At 38.7% G+C, this 16,646-nt stretch overlaps 1 protein-coding gene across 1 annotated transcript; it reads left to right on the forward strand.

The window, feature by feature from the left end:
• The first annotated feature begins 1,727 nt into the window (after positions 1-1,727).
• Positions 1,728-13,585, forward strand: LOC100542248 (protein-glutamine gamma-glutamyltransferase E-like). Its single transcript, XM_010722444.4, has 13 exons — positions 1,728-1,847; positions 3,472-3,639; positions 3,923-4,165; positions 4,481-4,599; positions 5,103-5,231; positions 6,601-6,778; positions 6,934-7,069; positions 7,957-8,060; positions 8,529-8,774; positions 9,792-10,097; positions 10,847-11,004; positions 11,200-11,333; positions 13,238-13,585. The coding sequence occupies exons 1-13, from the start codon at positions 1,838-1,840 to the stop codon at positions 13,383-13,385; spliced, it is 2,079 nt and encodes a 692-aa protein (XP_010720746.2). The 5' UTR covers positions 1,728-1,837; the 3' UTR covers positions 13,386-13,585.
• The last annotated feature ends 3,061 nt before the right edge of the window (positions 13,586-16,646 follow it).

A 16,646-nucleotide genomic window follows, 5' to 3' on the forward strand; every position in this document is an offset into this window, starting at 1 on the left:
TCAACTTCCCATCTGGAAAGAACCATAGCATTCCTGCCAAGATCCTAAGGGAAAATCTGAGCTTCCAGGAATTTCCTGGCACGCTGTAACATGTGCCCTGCTAAATGAGGTGTTCTCATAGAATCATAGAATTGTTTGTGTTAGAAGGGATCTTTAAAAGCCATCTGACCCAATTCCCCTGCAGTGAGCAGGGACACCCAAAGCTCCATCAGCATTCAGAGCTCCTCCAGCCTGACCCTGAGTGTCTGCAGGGACAGGGCCACTACCTTATCTCTGGGTGCTCTGTATCATGCCTCACTGCCCTTATTGTTAAAACCTTCCTCCCTATATTGAATCCAAATCTCTTTCCATTTCAGACCATCTGCCTTTGTCCTATTGCACAGATCCTGCTAAAGAGTCTGTCCTTTTTCTCACAGCCCCTTTAGATACTGACAGGCCACCCTCAGGTTTCCTTGCAGCTTTCTCTCCTCCAGGCTGCACAGCCTCAGCTCTCTCAGCTGTGCTCATAGGGAGGTGTTCCATCACTCAGAGCATTTTTGTGGCCCTCCTCTGAATGCACTCCAGCAGGTCCACTTCTCTCCTGTACTGAGGACTCCACATTTCAGGAGCACCTCCTTTGGAATGGAGGATTCAGAGTGAAAAAAAAAGAAGTGTGTCTTGGGCAACAATATAGGACCTAGAAGAGATCTCAGCCAAGTGCTTTTCCTAATAGACTTGACCAATCTACATCAGCAGATTCTGGTCCTGGAGAGTGTTGACACAAGTCAGTCCACATTGCTATTCCAGGGCCCCAGGTCCCTCCCTAGTGATTTATAAATATAGTATAACTGTAGAAAAATACTTGACTTCCTGCACCCAGGGTAGCAAGAGTGATTTTGGTGATGAAATTCCTTGCTTAATTATCCAACAAAGGAGTGGGAGGAAAGACAGGACTGTCCAATTTCCCAAGGAAATGAGGCAGTCCCCAGTAAGTCATGTCCAGATGTTTGTAACATGGTGTTTCAGGGATATGTATGAAAGAATGTAGAAGAATAAAGATGAAGATAAGGACTGTTTTCCCATCCTGAAACAAATGCACAATTAATTACATGTGAATTAAGGTTGTATATTTTTTAAATTACAGTTGGATTTTGCATGTGATAAAACTACTGTCCCATCTTTCCCAAAAATTCTGCTGATCCTGAGTGCTGAGAAGCATTCATGGAAGTAGCTCCAGGAAAAAAATGGATTCAATGAATTAATTTTAGAAGAATGTCACTGTAAATATTGCTCATGAAGAATTCCGAATTAAAAACAATGTGGTGCAAGAAGCAGTTGTGCTTTTACTAGAATGTTGTTATTATTATAACAGAAAGAAAAACAACTAAACACTAAAATACTTATAAATTCAAACACAATAAGAAACTTTTAATGGCTGACCAGATTTCTAAGCATAAGATAGCCAGGTTGGATGGGCCCTGGGCAGCCTGATCTGGTAGGTGGCAACCAGCCTATGGCAGGGGCTTGGAACCAGATGATCTATAATGTCCCCTCTACCCTAAGCCATTCTGTGATACTGTCCAAGCTTCCTAAGTTAGATTGCAGGGAAGTGAGATCAGAATGTTGGGCCTAAGAAGGAAAAAAAGAAGAAAAAAAAAAAGAATCCTCAACCCCTTTGTTCATACTAAAGGCTGGGAAGCAAAGACAGCTAGTGAAGCTCCACCCTCCCACAGGAAAAGCTTTACAAGCAGACTTTAAATAAGTGAAAGGCACCAATCACTCCTTGAGTCAACAGAAGTAGAGGAGGCCATTCAGAGGAAAACTCCAAAGCTGCTCTTACAGGACATATTGATCAGATATGGGCCAAGGTGAGCAAGGGGCAAGCCCTTCTGTGGTTCTCTATTATTCTCTTACATCAATAAGATGTATATTCAGCTCTGAAAGTGAAGGGAAAGTTTGCAGGCATTTTAAGCTGTCAGCAAATGGGAGACCGACGAATCTGACACAAGAGGAGAAGCACAATTTGGAGAAGGTATCACTGAAAAGGCAGAGGGAGATTACAGTGCACAGAAAAGGCTAAAACCTGAAGTTAAAATTGAGAGCATATAAAAATGTAAGGATTTTGTTTGTCTGTTTTTTGATTTGCTGATAAAACTTATGTTTATGCAAATTGCCTACTTTGCTGCATTTTCAACCTTGGCAGCTAATATCTGTCTTTCTAAAGACAAATTTTCCTCACCCCGAGCTTGTTCTTTAACAGATGTGCTTTATTGTTGAGTTTCTAAAAATTATTATTTTTTAAATAGGTACATTCCTAAAAAATCAAAGTACATGCTGCTTGCCTAGACAAAAAAAAATGTATTCCCCCATTTGAAATGTGACTGCATTTCTAAAGCTACAAATGTAGTTATTTCAAGGCTTGCCTGACTTGATAAGCTGAAGATTATGCTGCAGAGAACACCTCCCCATGGATGAATCAACGTGAACACAGGATGCTGATTTTTTACTCAGTAACAACCCAGTCCCACTACTAAGGACTTTCTTATTCTTCCTCTCTATGAAGTGGAAAGGGAGGAGGGAGAAAGAGACTAAAAACTATTTTAAAAATAAAATAATATCTTAAAATTATTTTAAAAATAATTTTTAAAGAACACACACACTAATATCTTTTTTTCCTGTACTTCTGAACTTCATTTCAATCATCAAGTTGATCTTCTGCTCATGAACCCTCCGTAGGCTCTGTCCATGCCAGTGCCAAACCGACCTCAGATGCTTATTCTTTGGCCTCTGATAAAGCTATAGCTGGCACACAAGAGCATTCCACGCCATATTATTTCACACACATGGTTTTAGTAGTGTTTTCTCTCCAATTCTGTCATCTCTCCCACTATCAAATGACCCAACTGAGCTGTAGATGTCCCTGCTCATTGCAGGGGCGTTTGTCTGATTCTTTAAGAATGTCTTCCAACTCAAAAAATTCTGATTTTATGTTCTTGTTAGGTGCTTTCAACAGATAAGAACTGGCATTTATATCAGAAGTATATATAACATAAATTTGGCAAGGGAACACATCACGATTTAATATGCAGAAACATTCTTCTGGTCATTCTGGTTTCTTCATTTCTTATTCAGTCATCATGTCATGGAATGAACGAAACCATGACAGAATTAGCTGAGTTCAGCTGGATTCTGTATTCAGTAACTCACAGGTGTTCCATTCTCTCATAGTTCTTCCCTCTTAGATTCTTTTCTGATTTTCTTTTAGTACTGGATGTACTACTTTTTTAATAATTACGCAGATAGTTTTTAATAATCTTTTAAAGGTGTAAGCTCGCTGTCTCTCAAAACAGAATAAAATGCTCAGAAATAACTTATTTCCATTTGTGGTGGAAACTTCACATTTTTATTAGCTACTTGCAGAAAGTAACATGCAATTCTTGCAATTGTTATGCGCTTCTTCCTCCTTCTAATGTACTTCTCACTTTTTCTTAGCTCTGACGCAGCCAAGTACTGACTGGCACGTGAAAGAAAATGGGAGAGATCACCACACAAGTAAATTCTCTACCAAAGAGTTGATTGTGAGGAGAGGTCAGGCCTTTGTAATTACCTTCAATGGAACAGAACAGCCTGAGCAAACCTTAACATTCATCGCAGAAACAGGTATGGCTCCCAGCGTCTTTCACAGAAATTGCAATGCCTAAGCCACATTCTTTTGGCCTGGTATGTGCTATATAGTAGCCAGTTAATACCTCAGAATCAACATGCTGCTTTAAATAGTGTTTGAAGTATTTGCTGTACTACTTCCACCTCACCTAGCAGAGGTGGTTTCTTTCATTTTCAAACACATGCCATATTAATCTAAGAGAAGGGTTAAAACTCAGATGGGTTTTTTGAGAAGTTACAGCAAGCTGGAAAGAAAAAAGTTGTTTATTTTCCTTAAAAGGTCCAAAACCCTCCAAGCAGGCCAAGACCCAAGCCACATTTGGTATCTCCAGCACAGCAAGCAAGGAGGGCTGGAGCGCAGTTCTTCAGTCCACCAGTTCCCACTCTGTGAGCATCTCCATTTCCAGCCCAGCTAATGCTGTCATTGGACGTTACAAGCTGAGCGTTCAAAGTACTTCAACTGGCAGCTCGTCTCCAGTAGTCCTTGGCACTTTTGTTTTGCTCTTCAACCCTTGGTCTTCAGGTACGAATATATCAGCATTCCCCTGAAAGAACTGATTTACTTGTAGTTTGATTAGTATTTTCAGCTTCTCCACTTGACCTGCACTTTTGTAGTATGGGGATAGAACATTCACCACATAATCTAGCAGTGAGAAAAGAAAAGCATATAATGGTTTCTTAGGACCTTCTGGTACATAAAACCAACTCTGTATCATGTACTTAATGGAGACCCCCTGACTCCCCACTCAAAATGCAGATTAAGTTCTGCCAAAACTCTGGAGGTTTTTTATTTATTTTGCCTGCTGTGATTGTATATATCTCTCCTTTGGCTTTTCAGGTGATGATGTGTTCATGCCTAACAAGGCTGAGTGTGAGGAATATGTGCTAGAAGAGTTTGGTATCATTTTTGCTGGCAACAGTAATCATATCAACAGCTTTGGATGGAACTTTGGCCAGGTAAACACGGCATTGAACCAGCAGCCAGTGCTTTGTGCTCTGTTTTTCACATAAGCTGGGTGATCAGCTTGTTTATTTTTTAATGTTTATCACAGCCATATACCTCAGAATATCAGGAGTCTGGTATTGCAGTTAGAACTCACATCAAGTTCTGTTATATTGATTAATGAGAAAATTTGCAGTTGAGTACTTGGTGATATGAGCTAGGACACAGATGCAGCCAACAGAAATCTAAGAGTGCTGCGAAGTAAAGTGGAGCATCACAGAATGGCATAGGCCTGGCTGTCAGTTCACACATTCTGAGTTTTGTAAACCTCTTAGAGTTTTAATCTCCATGGTTTGTTGAGGGCTCACTTTTAGGTGGAATTCTTGGCTGAGCTGAAAGGTATTTCATCTTATGGTTAAAGAAAAATTAAATGCTCATGTAATTCTACTTATCTGTATACTTTAGTACAATAGAATGATCGGTGTTTCCAATACACTAACATATTTCTGTAACATAGTTTCAAGCAGACATCCTCAATATTTGCCTTTCCATGCTGGATCGAAGCTTGAACTACCGTAAGGATCCTGCCACAGATGTATCTCACCGATACGATCCCAAATATCTGGGCCGTGTTCTCAGCGCAATGGTAAAAACAACGTGTTCAGAAAGTCCAAACTACTGACTGTTCACTTTTCAGAAAATTTTAGGCCACTGTTTGTATGCACCACAAAGCAGAAATGTGGGCCAGGGAAATCCCTAAGTTGTTGTCTGGTCTCAGCCTTCCAGACTTGTCTCATTTATGTATGTCTCACACTTAACAGTTTGATATCCAGTATTCAAACTCAAAGCTATGTTGTGGGTTGTTATGCTGAGCGCTCTGGAGGTCTTTAATCCAACTTCCCATTTGAAGGGGGTCTACAGGGGCAAATCCATGGATTTGTCAAGTTGTTTTGAAAATCTCCACAGATGGAAGTTTCACTGCCCCTCTGGGTGACCAATCCAGAGCTGCAGTGTCTTCTTAGTGATTAATTTTTCTCTTATGCCTAATAAGGGTCTTCCCAAGCTACAACTTTCTGTTGTTGCCTCTTGGCATGTAATATACCAGTGCAGAGAAAAGTTGGACTCCTGACTTTGTATGCCCCATACAAATAGTTGTAAGCTCTTACTATAGTCTCCTTTATCTTCATCTTTGCTAGACTGAACTAGCCTGGCACTCTCAGCTTCTTGTAAGCGGTGCGCTCTAGGGCCCATGACCATCTTGGTAGCCCTGTCTCCTGGACCCTGCTCAGTGCCAAACATTCCCCTGAACTGAGAAGCCTGAAAGAGCAGCTGGACAGTAATTCTGGCACAGTGATAATTAAAGGGTTGTAACAGCTTCCCTCAGTATTTTGATAATTTCTGGCACTTATTATAACTCCCAGGTTCATTTCAGCTGAGTTGCCACTCAGCAAGCTACTTCCCAGCCTGTACTAATGCATGGGGTTTCCTGCCCTGAATCCTGAATTCTATATATTTTCATCCTGGATTTCATGAGATTTCTGTTGACCCAGTATCCAAGATGCTTAAAGTGACTCTGCAGTTCTTGTATCTGCCCCTTCCCCTAATTTAACATTGTCTATACCTTTGCTAAGAGTTCATTCTGTTATCATGCAGTCACATGCTGACAGATTCACTGCATTATATGCATTTATGATGTCATTCTATCACACAGTGGTAAAGTTGCCACCTCACAACAGAAAAGTTCACCGTAAACTTGTGTTTGTCATCTTGCTGGGTACTACTGCACTTGGGTGAGAGAAACAGTGGTTAATTTATTTTTCATTACTTATGAGGACACTTCTATAATTTCTCTGAAAAGATTTGATTTCCTCTTGAAGGCAAACTGCAAGAAGCAATGAACTTTGGTCTGTTAAAGTGTAATTCAAAGCTTTTCTCCCGTCCCCTCCTCCACCACTACTTCATCTATTGTAAACTCTTGATTTACGTTATCATAAATTTTGTGAATATTTTTACAGGTCAATGCCAATGATGACCAAGGAGTGGTACTAGGAAACTGGAGTGGAAATTATGATGGTGGGAAAAGTCCAAGCAGCTGGACTGGAAGTGGTGAAATCCTGCAAAACTGGAAGAAATCAGGATTCAAGCCTGTTAGATATGGACAGTGTTGGGTTTTTGCAGCAGTATTAACTACAGGTATGATTTATGTAATGCATACAATGATGCTGTACAGTGTCTGTGCTCTAATAACAGTTTCTACATGAAAATATTTTGAAATATTCATCTATTATATCAAACATCATATTCTGGAAATCATGCTTTCTGACTATGGTTTTCTATTCTCTCTTAAGTGCTTAGATGTCTGGGGATTCCCACTCGTACAATTACAAACTTCAGCTCTGCCCACGATGCGGATGGAAATCTGCGTGTGGATGAGTTTTATGATGCTTCTGGAAATCATTTGAACGAGGGAGCTGACAGTGTCTGGTAAGGTTCTGCAGTATTTAGTAATAGGACCTGTCAGTACTATAGTCTTCAGGTGCAGAGTGTAGATTCTGATGACAAATACTCTATTAACTACTTAAATTTGTCTTTAAAACAACTACATGCACAGGATCAACATAAAATTATGCTACCACAAAATTTGGTATTTTTACCTTCTCTTAATAAAGCAGAGAATTAACATCAGTTACTACAGCAAACTGAAGCCAAGGTAGACAAAGTTATAGCTGCCACAGATTACTGAAAAAATGGGATGTTATACTGGAAATATCAAATATTGGGACATAACTTTGTTTGAAGTTATTCAAAACCAAATCATGTTAAACTGTAAAAGTTCAAGAGAACAAGCTCCCCTCTCCTCCTTTTTTCTTGCAGTGAAATACTTTGCAGTGAAAATAATTATCAATACTAAGCAACAAATGCAATAGAAATAAGCTTTCATTTGGCAAAGAAGAGTGCAGCTCCTCACTGTTTGACTTGTTTGCTTCCTTGCTTGTTCTGGACATGTCCTAAATCAAAGAGAAACTTATGAAAATACTATAGTTTTGTGCAATAAGAAGCACAGCTAAAACTAAGGAAGTCCACAGGCTCAGAATTTTTTTTGAGGGGGGGTGAAAAAGAGGCTCAAGACATTGTGGAGAATTTCAAAAATTCACTATCTTTCCTTGAAAATTTATGGTAGTTCCACAATGCAATTTTCAACTCCTACATAATTAAGATTGCCAGAATCAGAGTGGTAGTCATCAGTCACAGATAAGAACCTTCTAAAGGTAAAGCATTTGAGACTTCTAACTAAGAATACTAATTAATGAACGTGATTAGAAATGTAGAAACACGTACCATGGGCTTACTTTATTTATTCTTGAATGTAGGAATTTCCATGTCTGGAATGAAAGCTGGTTTTCCCGCAAGGACTTGGGTCCTTCATACAGCGGATGGCAAATTCTGGATGCAACTCCCCAAGAAGAAAGTGGAGGTACACAGATTTCATTCCAGGAGTAGTGCTGAAAAATCATAAAGTCAGTCATTTTCAGAGAGAAAAATAAATTGTAAAACTGCTGTGAAAGAAATTTCTTTTCCTGCTCAGAAACTGAATGACAGTTTCTGCCTAATTAAAAAAGCATCAGCTCCTCTATGGCTGCCAAGAAACAAATCAGGTTTGTAGGGCCAGTCTTCTGCAGCTCTTTCTATATTTCCAATATAGGTTTCAAGAGCTATTGAAGATTAATGAATACTATAAAATAGATCAAGTGCACATTAAGAATAAATGCAAAACACATTGATTATTGGGTAAATACGATCTATGAGGGTCTGTGTGGATGAAAGGGCCGGAATAGGCCACCAGCACTTGGTAATTCAAAAGTCATTGATAAATATCTGTTCAGTAATCTGCTTACTTTAAAACCATTGATTAGTTCTAAGGTATACTTTCTTGATACCATAGGAATTTATCAGTGTGGTCCTGCCTCAAGGAATGCCATCAAAGAAGGAGACGTAGATCTGGACTACGACTGTCCATTTGTATTTGCAGAAGTGAATGCAGACTGTATGTACTGGAATTATGATCCTGCAACTAGAAAGAAAACATTATTATTCAACAAGTCGACAGTAATCGGCCAACTCATCAGCACAAAGGCAGTTGGTAGAAATGATCGTATAGATGTCACCAGTGATTATAAATATGAAGAAGGTAAAAAACTTCATAGCTCTATATTTGGTTCATTCCAGAACTTATATAAACTTTATGATAGGAGCCTCTTGGTTGGCAATTTTGGACAACTATATGGTAAGAGGAAAATTTATACTAAATTTATTCAGTTCTAGCAGAAAAGAAAAGAGAATGTAAGGAGTAAAAAATAATGCCCTCCACTTTCTGATACGTAGTTGCTTTGTGGGACCTAAATAAGACAAGTCCAAATAACTTTGAGTAAAGTATTCACTGTTCTATCTGCATATGCTAATGTGTACTGACTACCTCTCTTTTGTACTAATTAGTCCACAGCCCAGTTACTTGACAGCAAGATGAAAGACCTCTAACAAAAAAGGCTAGGCTAAATCAATATTTAGGTGCAATAAGAGCAACACACAGCACATAAACTTGACAGATCTTTGGGTTTGAGAGTGCAGAAAAAATATTATAACCATGAACTGAATTTGCAAATGTGGAGAATGAACCTCATTACTGTAAATACGTATATGAAGAGTGGAAAGCATGGTAACGTAGAGGCCAAGTATCTAGCTTCCATTGTGTACTGGGCCTGGATGTTTTCTTTATTCATGTGCAGATTTTGTTTTCCCTTTTAAACTGTCATTATCCTGATCCATAGTTCTCACCTTCCTTCTATTTTCTACCTATCCTGCAGATATGAGGAGTGAGCGTGATGTTGGGTGTGTGTTTGGCTGTTTGTCAGAGTCAACAGACCACATTATACCATTGCCCTTCCCTTACTTAAGGAGCATTTTCTGTGTTAGTAAACAAAAACATACATTTTACAACCATAAAGAAGCATAGGAATGGAAAGGGTGAAAAACTTTGGACTTAAGATTTTGTTTTACAGGAAGATGCTACTACAGGGACAGTGACATTGCTGAGGGCAAAGCCAGAAAATTAAGAGTGGTAGTTGCTCTCTAAGTACAGAATTATGTTTTGCTGGATAGTCTCTAGCTCTTAACTGTTGAGGGTAATTTTCATTGTTGTTTTTAACAGGCTCTAAAAAAGAAAGAGATATTTTTAAAAAAGCCCGTAAGAAGCTGGGACTGGAGGATAAATTTGATCCTACAGCACCAACACCAAAGGAAATTGAACAAAAGCCTGATATCTCAGGAAAGTTTAAGATGGCTGGTCCTTTAGAAGTCGGCAAAGACCTCAATTTAATTCTGGTTCTCGCAAATTTACAATCTGAAGTTAAATCTGTTCAAGTAAATATGACTGCATGGAGCACTCTGTATACAAGAAGACCAGTTCGTGAGATCTGGAAGGACTCCCTATCTGTCTCTCTGTCTCCTGAGGAAGGTAATTTTTCAAATAAAATAATCACACAATTCTTATTAAAAGTTATCAATAAGCAGGTGTTAGAAGATGATCAACTTGGGTTGGGGCAATCCGAGACATATACAAACTGGGAGAACTCCTTAAGAACAATCCTGCAGAGAAGGGCATGGGGGTCCTGATGGATAAAAAGCTCAAAGTGAGCCAGCAATTTGTGCTTGCAGCCCAGAAGGACAACAGCGTCCTGGGCTGCATTAACAGAGGGTGGCTATGAGCAGGGAGGGGATTGTCCCCATTTACTCTGCTCTCATGAGCCCCTGTCTGCAGTACTGCATCCAGGCCTGTGGTCCCCAGGTTGGAGGGATGTGGAGGTGTTAGAGTGGGTCCAGAGGAGGGCAATGAAGATGCTCAGAGGGCTGCAGTGCCTCTCCTGTGAAGACTGGCTGAGGGAGTTGGGCTTGTTCAGCTTGGAGAAGAGAAGGCTGTGGGGAGACTTCCTGTGTACATAAAGAAAGGGAGCATATAAAAAAGATGAAGATGACTTTTTATGTGAACAGATAACGATAGGACACAGGGAAATGGCTTTAAACTGAAAGAGGGGAGATTTATGTCAGATGTGAAGAGGAAATCCTTTACTGAGAGGGCAGTGAGGCCCTGGCACTGCCACCCAGAAAAGTGAGCATGCCCATCCCTGGATTAAAACTGGGTAGAAAGTCTGTTCCTTTATAAGAGTGTTTATCAGTTCCTTTTTTATTTTTTTTTTCCCTCCACAGAGAAACAATTTCCCATTAAGATATCTTATGCTGAATATCAACAGCAGTTAACTACAGATAACGCAATTGAGGTAACAGCTTTATGTCACGTAGAAGGTGGGATTCAAGTACTGGTGCAAAGACACATTGCCCTGGACAACCCTGCCATTGACATACAGGTGAATTATTCTCCCTTTGCTCTAAATGCGGTGGCAGAGTAAGGGGAAAATGAGTCCTTTAGGCACTTTCTTTCTCAGGAAGAGATGTTCTGCTTATATTCTGCCTTGGTACATCACAGTTCCTCATAGTAATCCCTCTTCTGACACGACTGACAATGCTGACAATCTGACTTGTTAAGTATTTTCTTTGCTCAGGTACTTGGTGAGGCAAAAGTGAATAAAGAAGTGGAAGTGGAAGTGGTATTTACCAATCCTATTGATACCGAAGTGAAGGACTGTGTGCTGCAGGTAGAAGGCAGTGACCTGCTGAGAGGAATCCTTATGATAGAGTAAGTACAAGAAATGCCTCTTCCTGCTACTAAAGCTAACTAATCCAGAACACAGCCAATGGATGACTTTGAACCAAGCACGAGGATGAGACAGAATTTTCCTCTTGCACGCAACTTTAAATCACCTTTCCATCTCACCTAAGCTTTGACTCTATACTTTGGGAGGGCAAACAATTACTTTATAATTTGATAGAACTTTCTTCCCTACCCAGCAGGCCACGACAGTTCCAGCAAAAGTTTTATGTATGCCCATGCAATAAATGTTACTGAAGCAGTGTATGCTGCTATAGGCCAGATGGGTTGAACTTTCTTGTTCTGACTGTAGGATTAGCAATAGGATATGAGTGTTTCTGTCCACACTATTCCCAAACTATTCTGTATTTTAACCAGGATTTTTTGTTTTGTTTTCAAAATGGACTACGAGTGCCAGTCTAAGTGGTCAGCCTTCTAAACAATTTGCACCTACATTAGACAGATAACCGTGTAATGTAAAAAGCAGATGCACCAGTGTCCCAGCTTTGTAAACACAAATGAACACAGATTGTTTAGGGGCAGGCTGTTATCTCAAAAAGTGGCACTTCTGAAACAAACTGCCCAAAGTATGCTCTATGTGTAGCTATTCCAGGAACAATAAATCATGATGAAGGAGGATGAACATTAGAGAACAGACTAAGCCATGACCAGCAGTTACTCCTTAGATGACTGAATTTACTTTACTATGGTCTGGAACTTGAACATAACTTAAATACTTAAGGCAGGCAGGAAGAGGATAGGGAAAATAGTGAATATTATGGTAAATAAAGATTTTCCAAAACAGGAACTATGAGTACATTGATTTTCAAGCTGTGCTTTTAGAACTCTACAAAATAATGATGTTGGGAGATAAATAAACTGAGTCAGAAAGGTTCTAGATGATGTTGAGATGGAGAATGAGAAGACTGGAATAAAATGGGTTCTTTTCACTATAGATCCCAGCTACCTGTGTTATGGAAATGTGTTGATTAAGTGAACATAAGCGAATGTGTAATCCCTGGAGGTGTTAAAGAAACGTGTACATGTAGTCCTAAGGAACATATTTTAGTGGGTAATATTGGTGGTAGGTGGATGGCTGGACTAGATGATAGAGGTCTTTTCCAATCTATGATTCTCTGATAAACACATACCTGCACATTGACAAAACAAAACAAAACAAAACAAAACAAAAAACAACAACCAAACAACAACAACAAAAAAACACAACAAAAAACCATTCACAGCAACTTAAGATGGCCATTCTTGCTTGAACAACTACGTCTATCTCATATATTTCCTATTCCCCTGAGGGAATTTGGTAACCTTGTGTTATATATTGTATACAACTTTATCCTCAGGCAAGACAAAATACCACAGGCTAAGACTGTTCGGTAAAATCACAAACATGGGTTTCCTAGAATTATAAAATATACTGGTATAAAACATTTTAAGGTCGATTTAGAATTTTCTGGTGCTTAAACACTTTTCTCACATTACTATAATCTACTGTAACTCAGGAGTTTGCATCAATACTCCTTGTGGTTCCAGCTCATTCAACACAATGATGCATTTTATGCTTTCTGTTCTGCATGAAGCTTTATCTTATATGAGATGAGTATGCTTTCACCCTGATCCCAAGTAAGCTTATCTGGATTACTGCATAATGTTTTTTGGTCCTTAATGCATAGTCTTGCGTATTTAAATATATATCATAGAATCAAGGTTGAAAAAGACCTCCAAGATCAACAAGCTCAATCTCAACCCATCGCACCATGGCCACTAACCATGTTTCTCATTCTTACATAAGGATGGAAATGGCTAAAGAGTAAACTCACATGTGATGCATAAGCCTATTTTCAGCTTATATTTTTTCTTTTGTTTCCTATTTCTAGCGTACCACCACTGAAAGGCAAAGAGATATCCAGTACAAAATTTAAACTTACCCCTTTTGAGACGGGCTCCAAGCATCTGCTTGTTAATTTCTCCTGTGATAAATTTGCAGATATCAAGGCCTTTAAAACTGTAAAGGTGATTGACTAACAGGAAGATACACAGTAAACAATCTTTGTCCCTAACAAATGTAGGGACATTGTACAAAATGGTGTAAGAAATGTTGTACAAGAAAACTATGAGAAAACTAACAGAACAAAATCCTTGCTTCCTGTGATACGGGTTTACCAACTTTATATCATTAAAATTTTACATTGTAATTTTTAATAAACTGTGGAATAGTTTACTTACTACTGTGCACATCCATGTTATTAAACAGAACATCTTACCTTCTATTCAGAGACTGTTTGCTTGTCTTTTGTCTGCTTTTGTTTGGAAATCATTACTTCTGACTCTGGCTGTTTTCTACACAAATATAAACACATTTTTACACATTCAAAGCCTTATACAGTGCAATTGCAAAGTGGTGTTTCCTTTCATTGCAGTCATGATACTAGAAAGTAGGCAGGATTAAGTGCATGTTTTACATAATTTTGCCCAGTCTTTTTGGCAATAATGAGTAATGACATTTTTCTTTTCTGCCAAATCACAGTGGCCAAGTGATGCACAGGAAATGTTCTAAAGCAATTTGGATGATGTCCAGTATGACAGCAACTTGGCAAAAATGTTAGGATAATTACCCAGCTCAACATATATGAGGTTCTTTTTGCATGCTGCTGTTTTGTACTCACTGATGCTCTCTGGTAATCAGAGGGAGAGTAATCTTAGGTTAGGGGTATTTTAATTCTGGAAAAACTAGAATTTATAGCTTAAAAAACTATAGCTTGTGTGTTAGGAAGCCACCTCTATCAGCAAATAATATATTAAATACGGAGTCCAGTAATGTTGAGATCAAGTTCAATATATCTTAGTTAAACTTTTAATGGCAGATAGGTGCAGACCACAAGCATGAAAAACTGGTGTGAGCAAAGAATGCATCCAAATTTGTTTGACTGTTGTGAGGGCCAAAAATGGTAGTAAAAAGGCGTGTCTTACTAAAAGGTGCCTTAGCCTTCATTTAAAAATTGTATGATTAACCTAGCTTATGAATTCCACATCTTGAATTCCTGTTGCTAAACAGTATGTGTAACAGTAGATGTTCTTTTAGTGCAACTCTAGCTGGCAGGTGATTAAGTAGTTTGTGGGGAAGCAGAAGCTAAAAGCAAGATTCCAGGAACAAGTGAGCTAGGTGTAGCCCATTAAGTGATTTGCTTTACGGCTGATAATTATGCAACAGTAAGTCAATCTCTGACTGAAAAATGATCTGTGTAGATGAAGTGAATGAGAAGTCACGCTACTGCCTTGTACCTATAGCCTGCAAAAGTACTTGAGGAGGGCACCAGCAGCCATCTAACTTACCAGTGCCAGACACATGACATTAGTACATCATCATACTGTCTGCATAATGACATGGCTACAGAGAAGTTGTACAAGATTTTCTCCTGATTTTCCTTAAAACTTGCAAGAACAAAGATCTCTCATCAGATAGACCAAATGATGGAAGTTCAAGCTCAAGGACAGACTTTGACTTAGAATTTCAACTTCTTTTTTAAATGAGTGAAAACAATCAGATTCAGGTGAAGTCAAGCAAATTGCACAAGCAGAAATGACAGAATCTGGTGAACCTCTAGGGGAATTAAAGAAAGGCAACATTCTTCCCTTGCAATACTTCATATGTGCATAAAGTTAAGACATCTAATTAAATGTGTGCCTACTGGGATACAGACTCACAGATAGGATTCTGCAATGTTTTTGTGGAATTTATACTTTCTAGAAAAGACTAGCAACAACATGAGTTTAAAGTGTAATAAGGCTAATCTGAGATCATGATAGCACAATACACAAACAACAAATTATTGAGGAGGCAAGAAAAATGTAAGCTTAGGTTTACACTGGAAAGTTGGAAAACTGAAGAGCAATTTCAAGACTGTGAGACTAGGGAAAAGAAGGAATAAAATATTTTGACCATTTCAGATGATAGGTGGGTGGAACTGAGCTAGGAAAAACACCTGTGACACTATTAAGTCATTAGTCACATAGGAACCATGACTGCTGCATTCCAAAGGGATTACAAAAGTGGCTGCTAATGCTTTGGTGTGGTGAAGGTGTTGACTCTCAGGTGCTGGTTTAGGATGTAGGCCACTATGAAAGTTTAGGATGGCTCGGAACACCACAATGGGTACGTCACACGGAGTAAAGGAGGTGGATGCAGCCGAGACAGAAAAAGTGGTCTGAATTTTAATTGCCTATGTGAGTAGCAAGGAAGTAGAAAGGAACTAGTCATGCTCCAGAGGGAGCAGTGTGAAGCGTCTGAAGCAATCACTGTAAGTACTGAACACCTGAACTTAAGAACTGGTTGATGCGGTTCATCACTAGGACTGTGTGTGAAGATCAGGTAACATCAGAGGCTTGTGGCTCTTATGGTTTCCAAGGACTATGAATTAAGGAGAAGAGAAAAAGACTAACTAAAGCAGTTCTGAAAAGCAATCAAATCCATTCAACGAGACTCCTGGAACAAGTTCTGAGAGCCTGAATATCCCAGGAACTTCCAAGAAGAGGAAGGACCTCTGAATTATAATGTAAGTGAAAATATACACTGTCATAGCAGATACAGTGCTGCCAAGTATGAAAAGCTTTAGTGTTTTTCTTTCAAGACAGGATAGGCATGAAAGCCATATAAGTACTCTTCTAGTTTTCATGCTATCAAAGCCATATTTCACAGAAAGATGTGAGAAGTGTATATATATATATATATATATATATATATATATGTATGTATATACACACACACATACACGTGTGTGTATGTATATATATATTTAAATAAATATATAAATATATATACACACATGTATATATATATAATTCTAGAAAAAGAATAGATTGTAATTTCTGCTTATTTTCTATTTTTCCTGTAATTAAAAAATTCAGTTTTTTTTTTTTTTTTTTTTTTTTTTTTTAAGTCTTTGCTGAGCACTAAACACGATCAGTGGAGATGAGGAATTTAAACACAATAATCGTATATATTTGTGGTTAATAATTTGGGTTCTGGGTTTGTTTTGGTTTTGGTTTTTTCTTGAAAGAAAATTTCTGTTTAAATAGATAATATGGAGCTGGCTAACAAACACGTAGACATATATTTGTTTCTAGTGGGAATTTATCATTTCACTTAGGGCAGGGGGCAAGGTCTCAAAACCAGAAGTCACATTAACCAACCTGGAAGTTAAGTCATCAGGAAGTGCCTCTTTTCCTTCATATGGTTTGTATGTCCCACCACACTCCCTATTTCCTCATCCCCGAAGATAACTTATT

This window comes from Meleagris gallopavo, chromosome 22 (genome assembly GCF_905368555.1).
Source record: "Meleagris gallopavo chromosome 22, MGAL_WU_HG_1.1, whole genome shotgun sequence".
Classification (NCBI taxonomy): Eukaryota; Metazoa; Chordata; class Aves; order Galliformes; family Phasianidae; genus Meleagris; species Meleagris gallopavo.

Bases quoted from the DNA above. Each gene is read 5' to 3' on its own strand.
- LOC100542248 (XM_010722444.4), top strand. The intron at 6,779-6,933 runs GTATGATTTATG...TTCTCTCTTAAG, and splicing joins TGCAGCAGTATTAACTACAG to TGCTTAGATGTCTGGGGATT. The intron at 10,098-10,846 runs GTAATTTTTCAA...TTCCCTCCACAG, and splicing joins CTCTCTGTCTCCTGAGGAAG to AGAAACAATTTCCCATTAAG.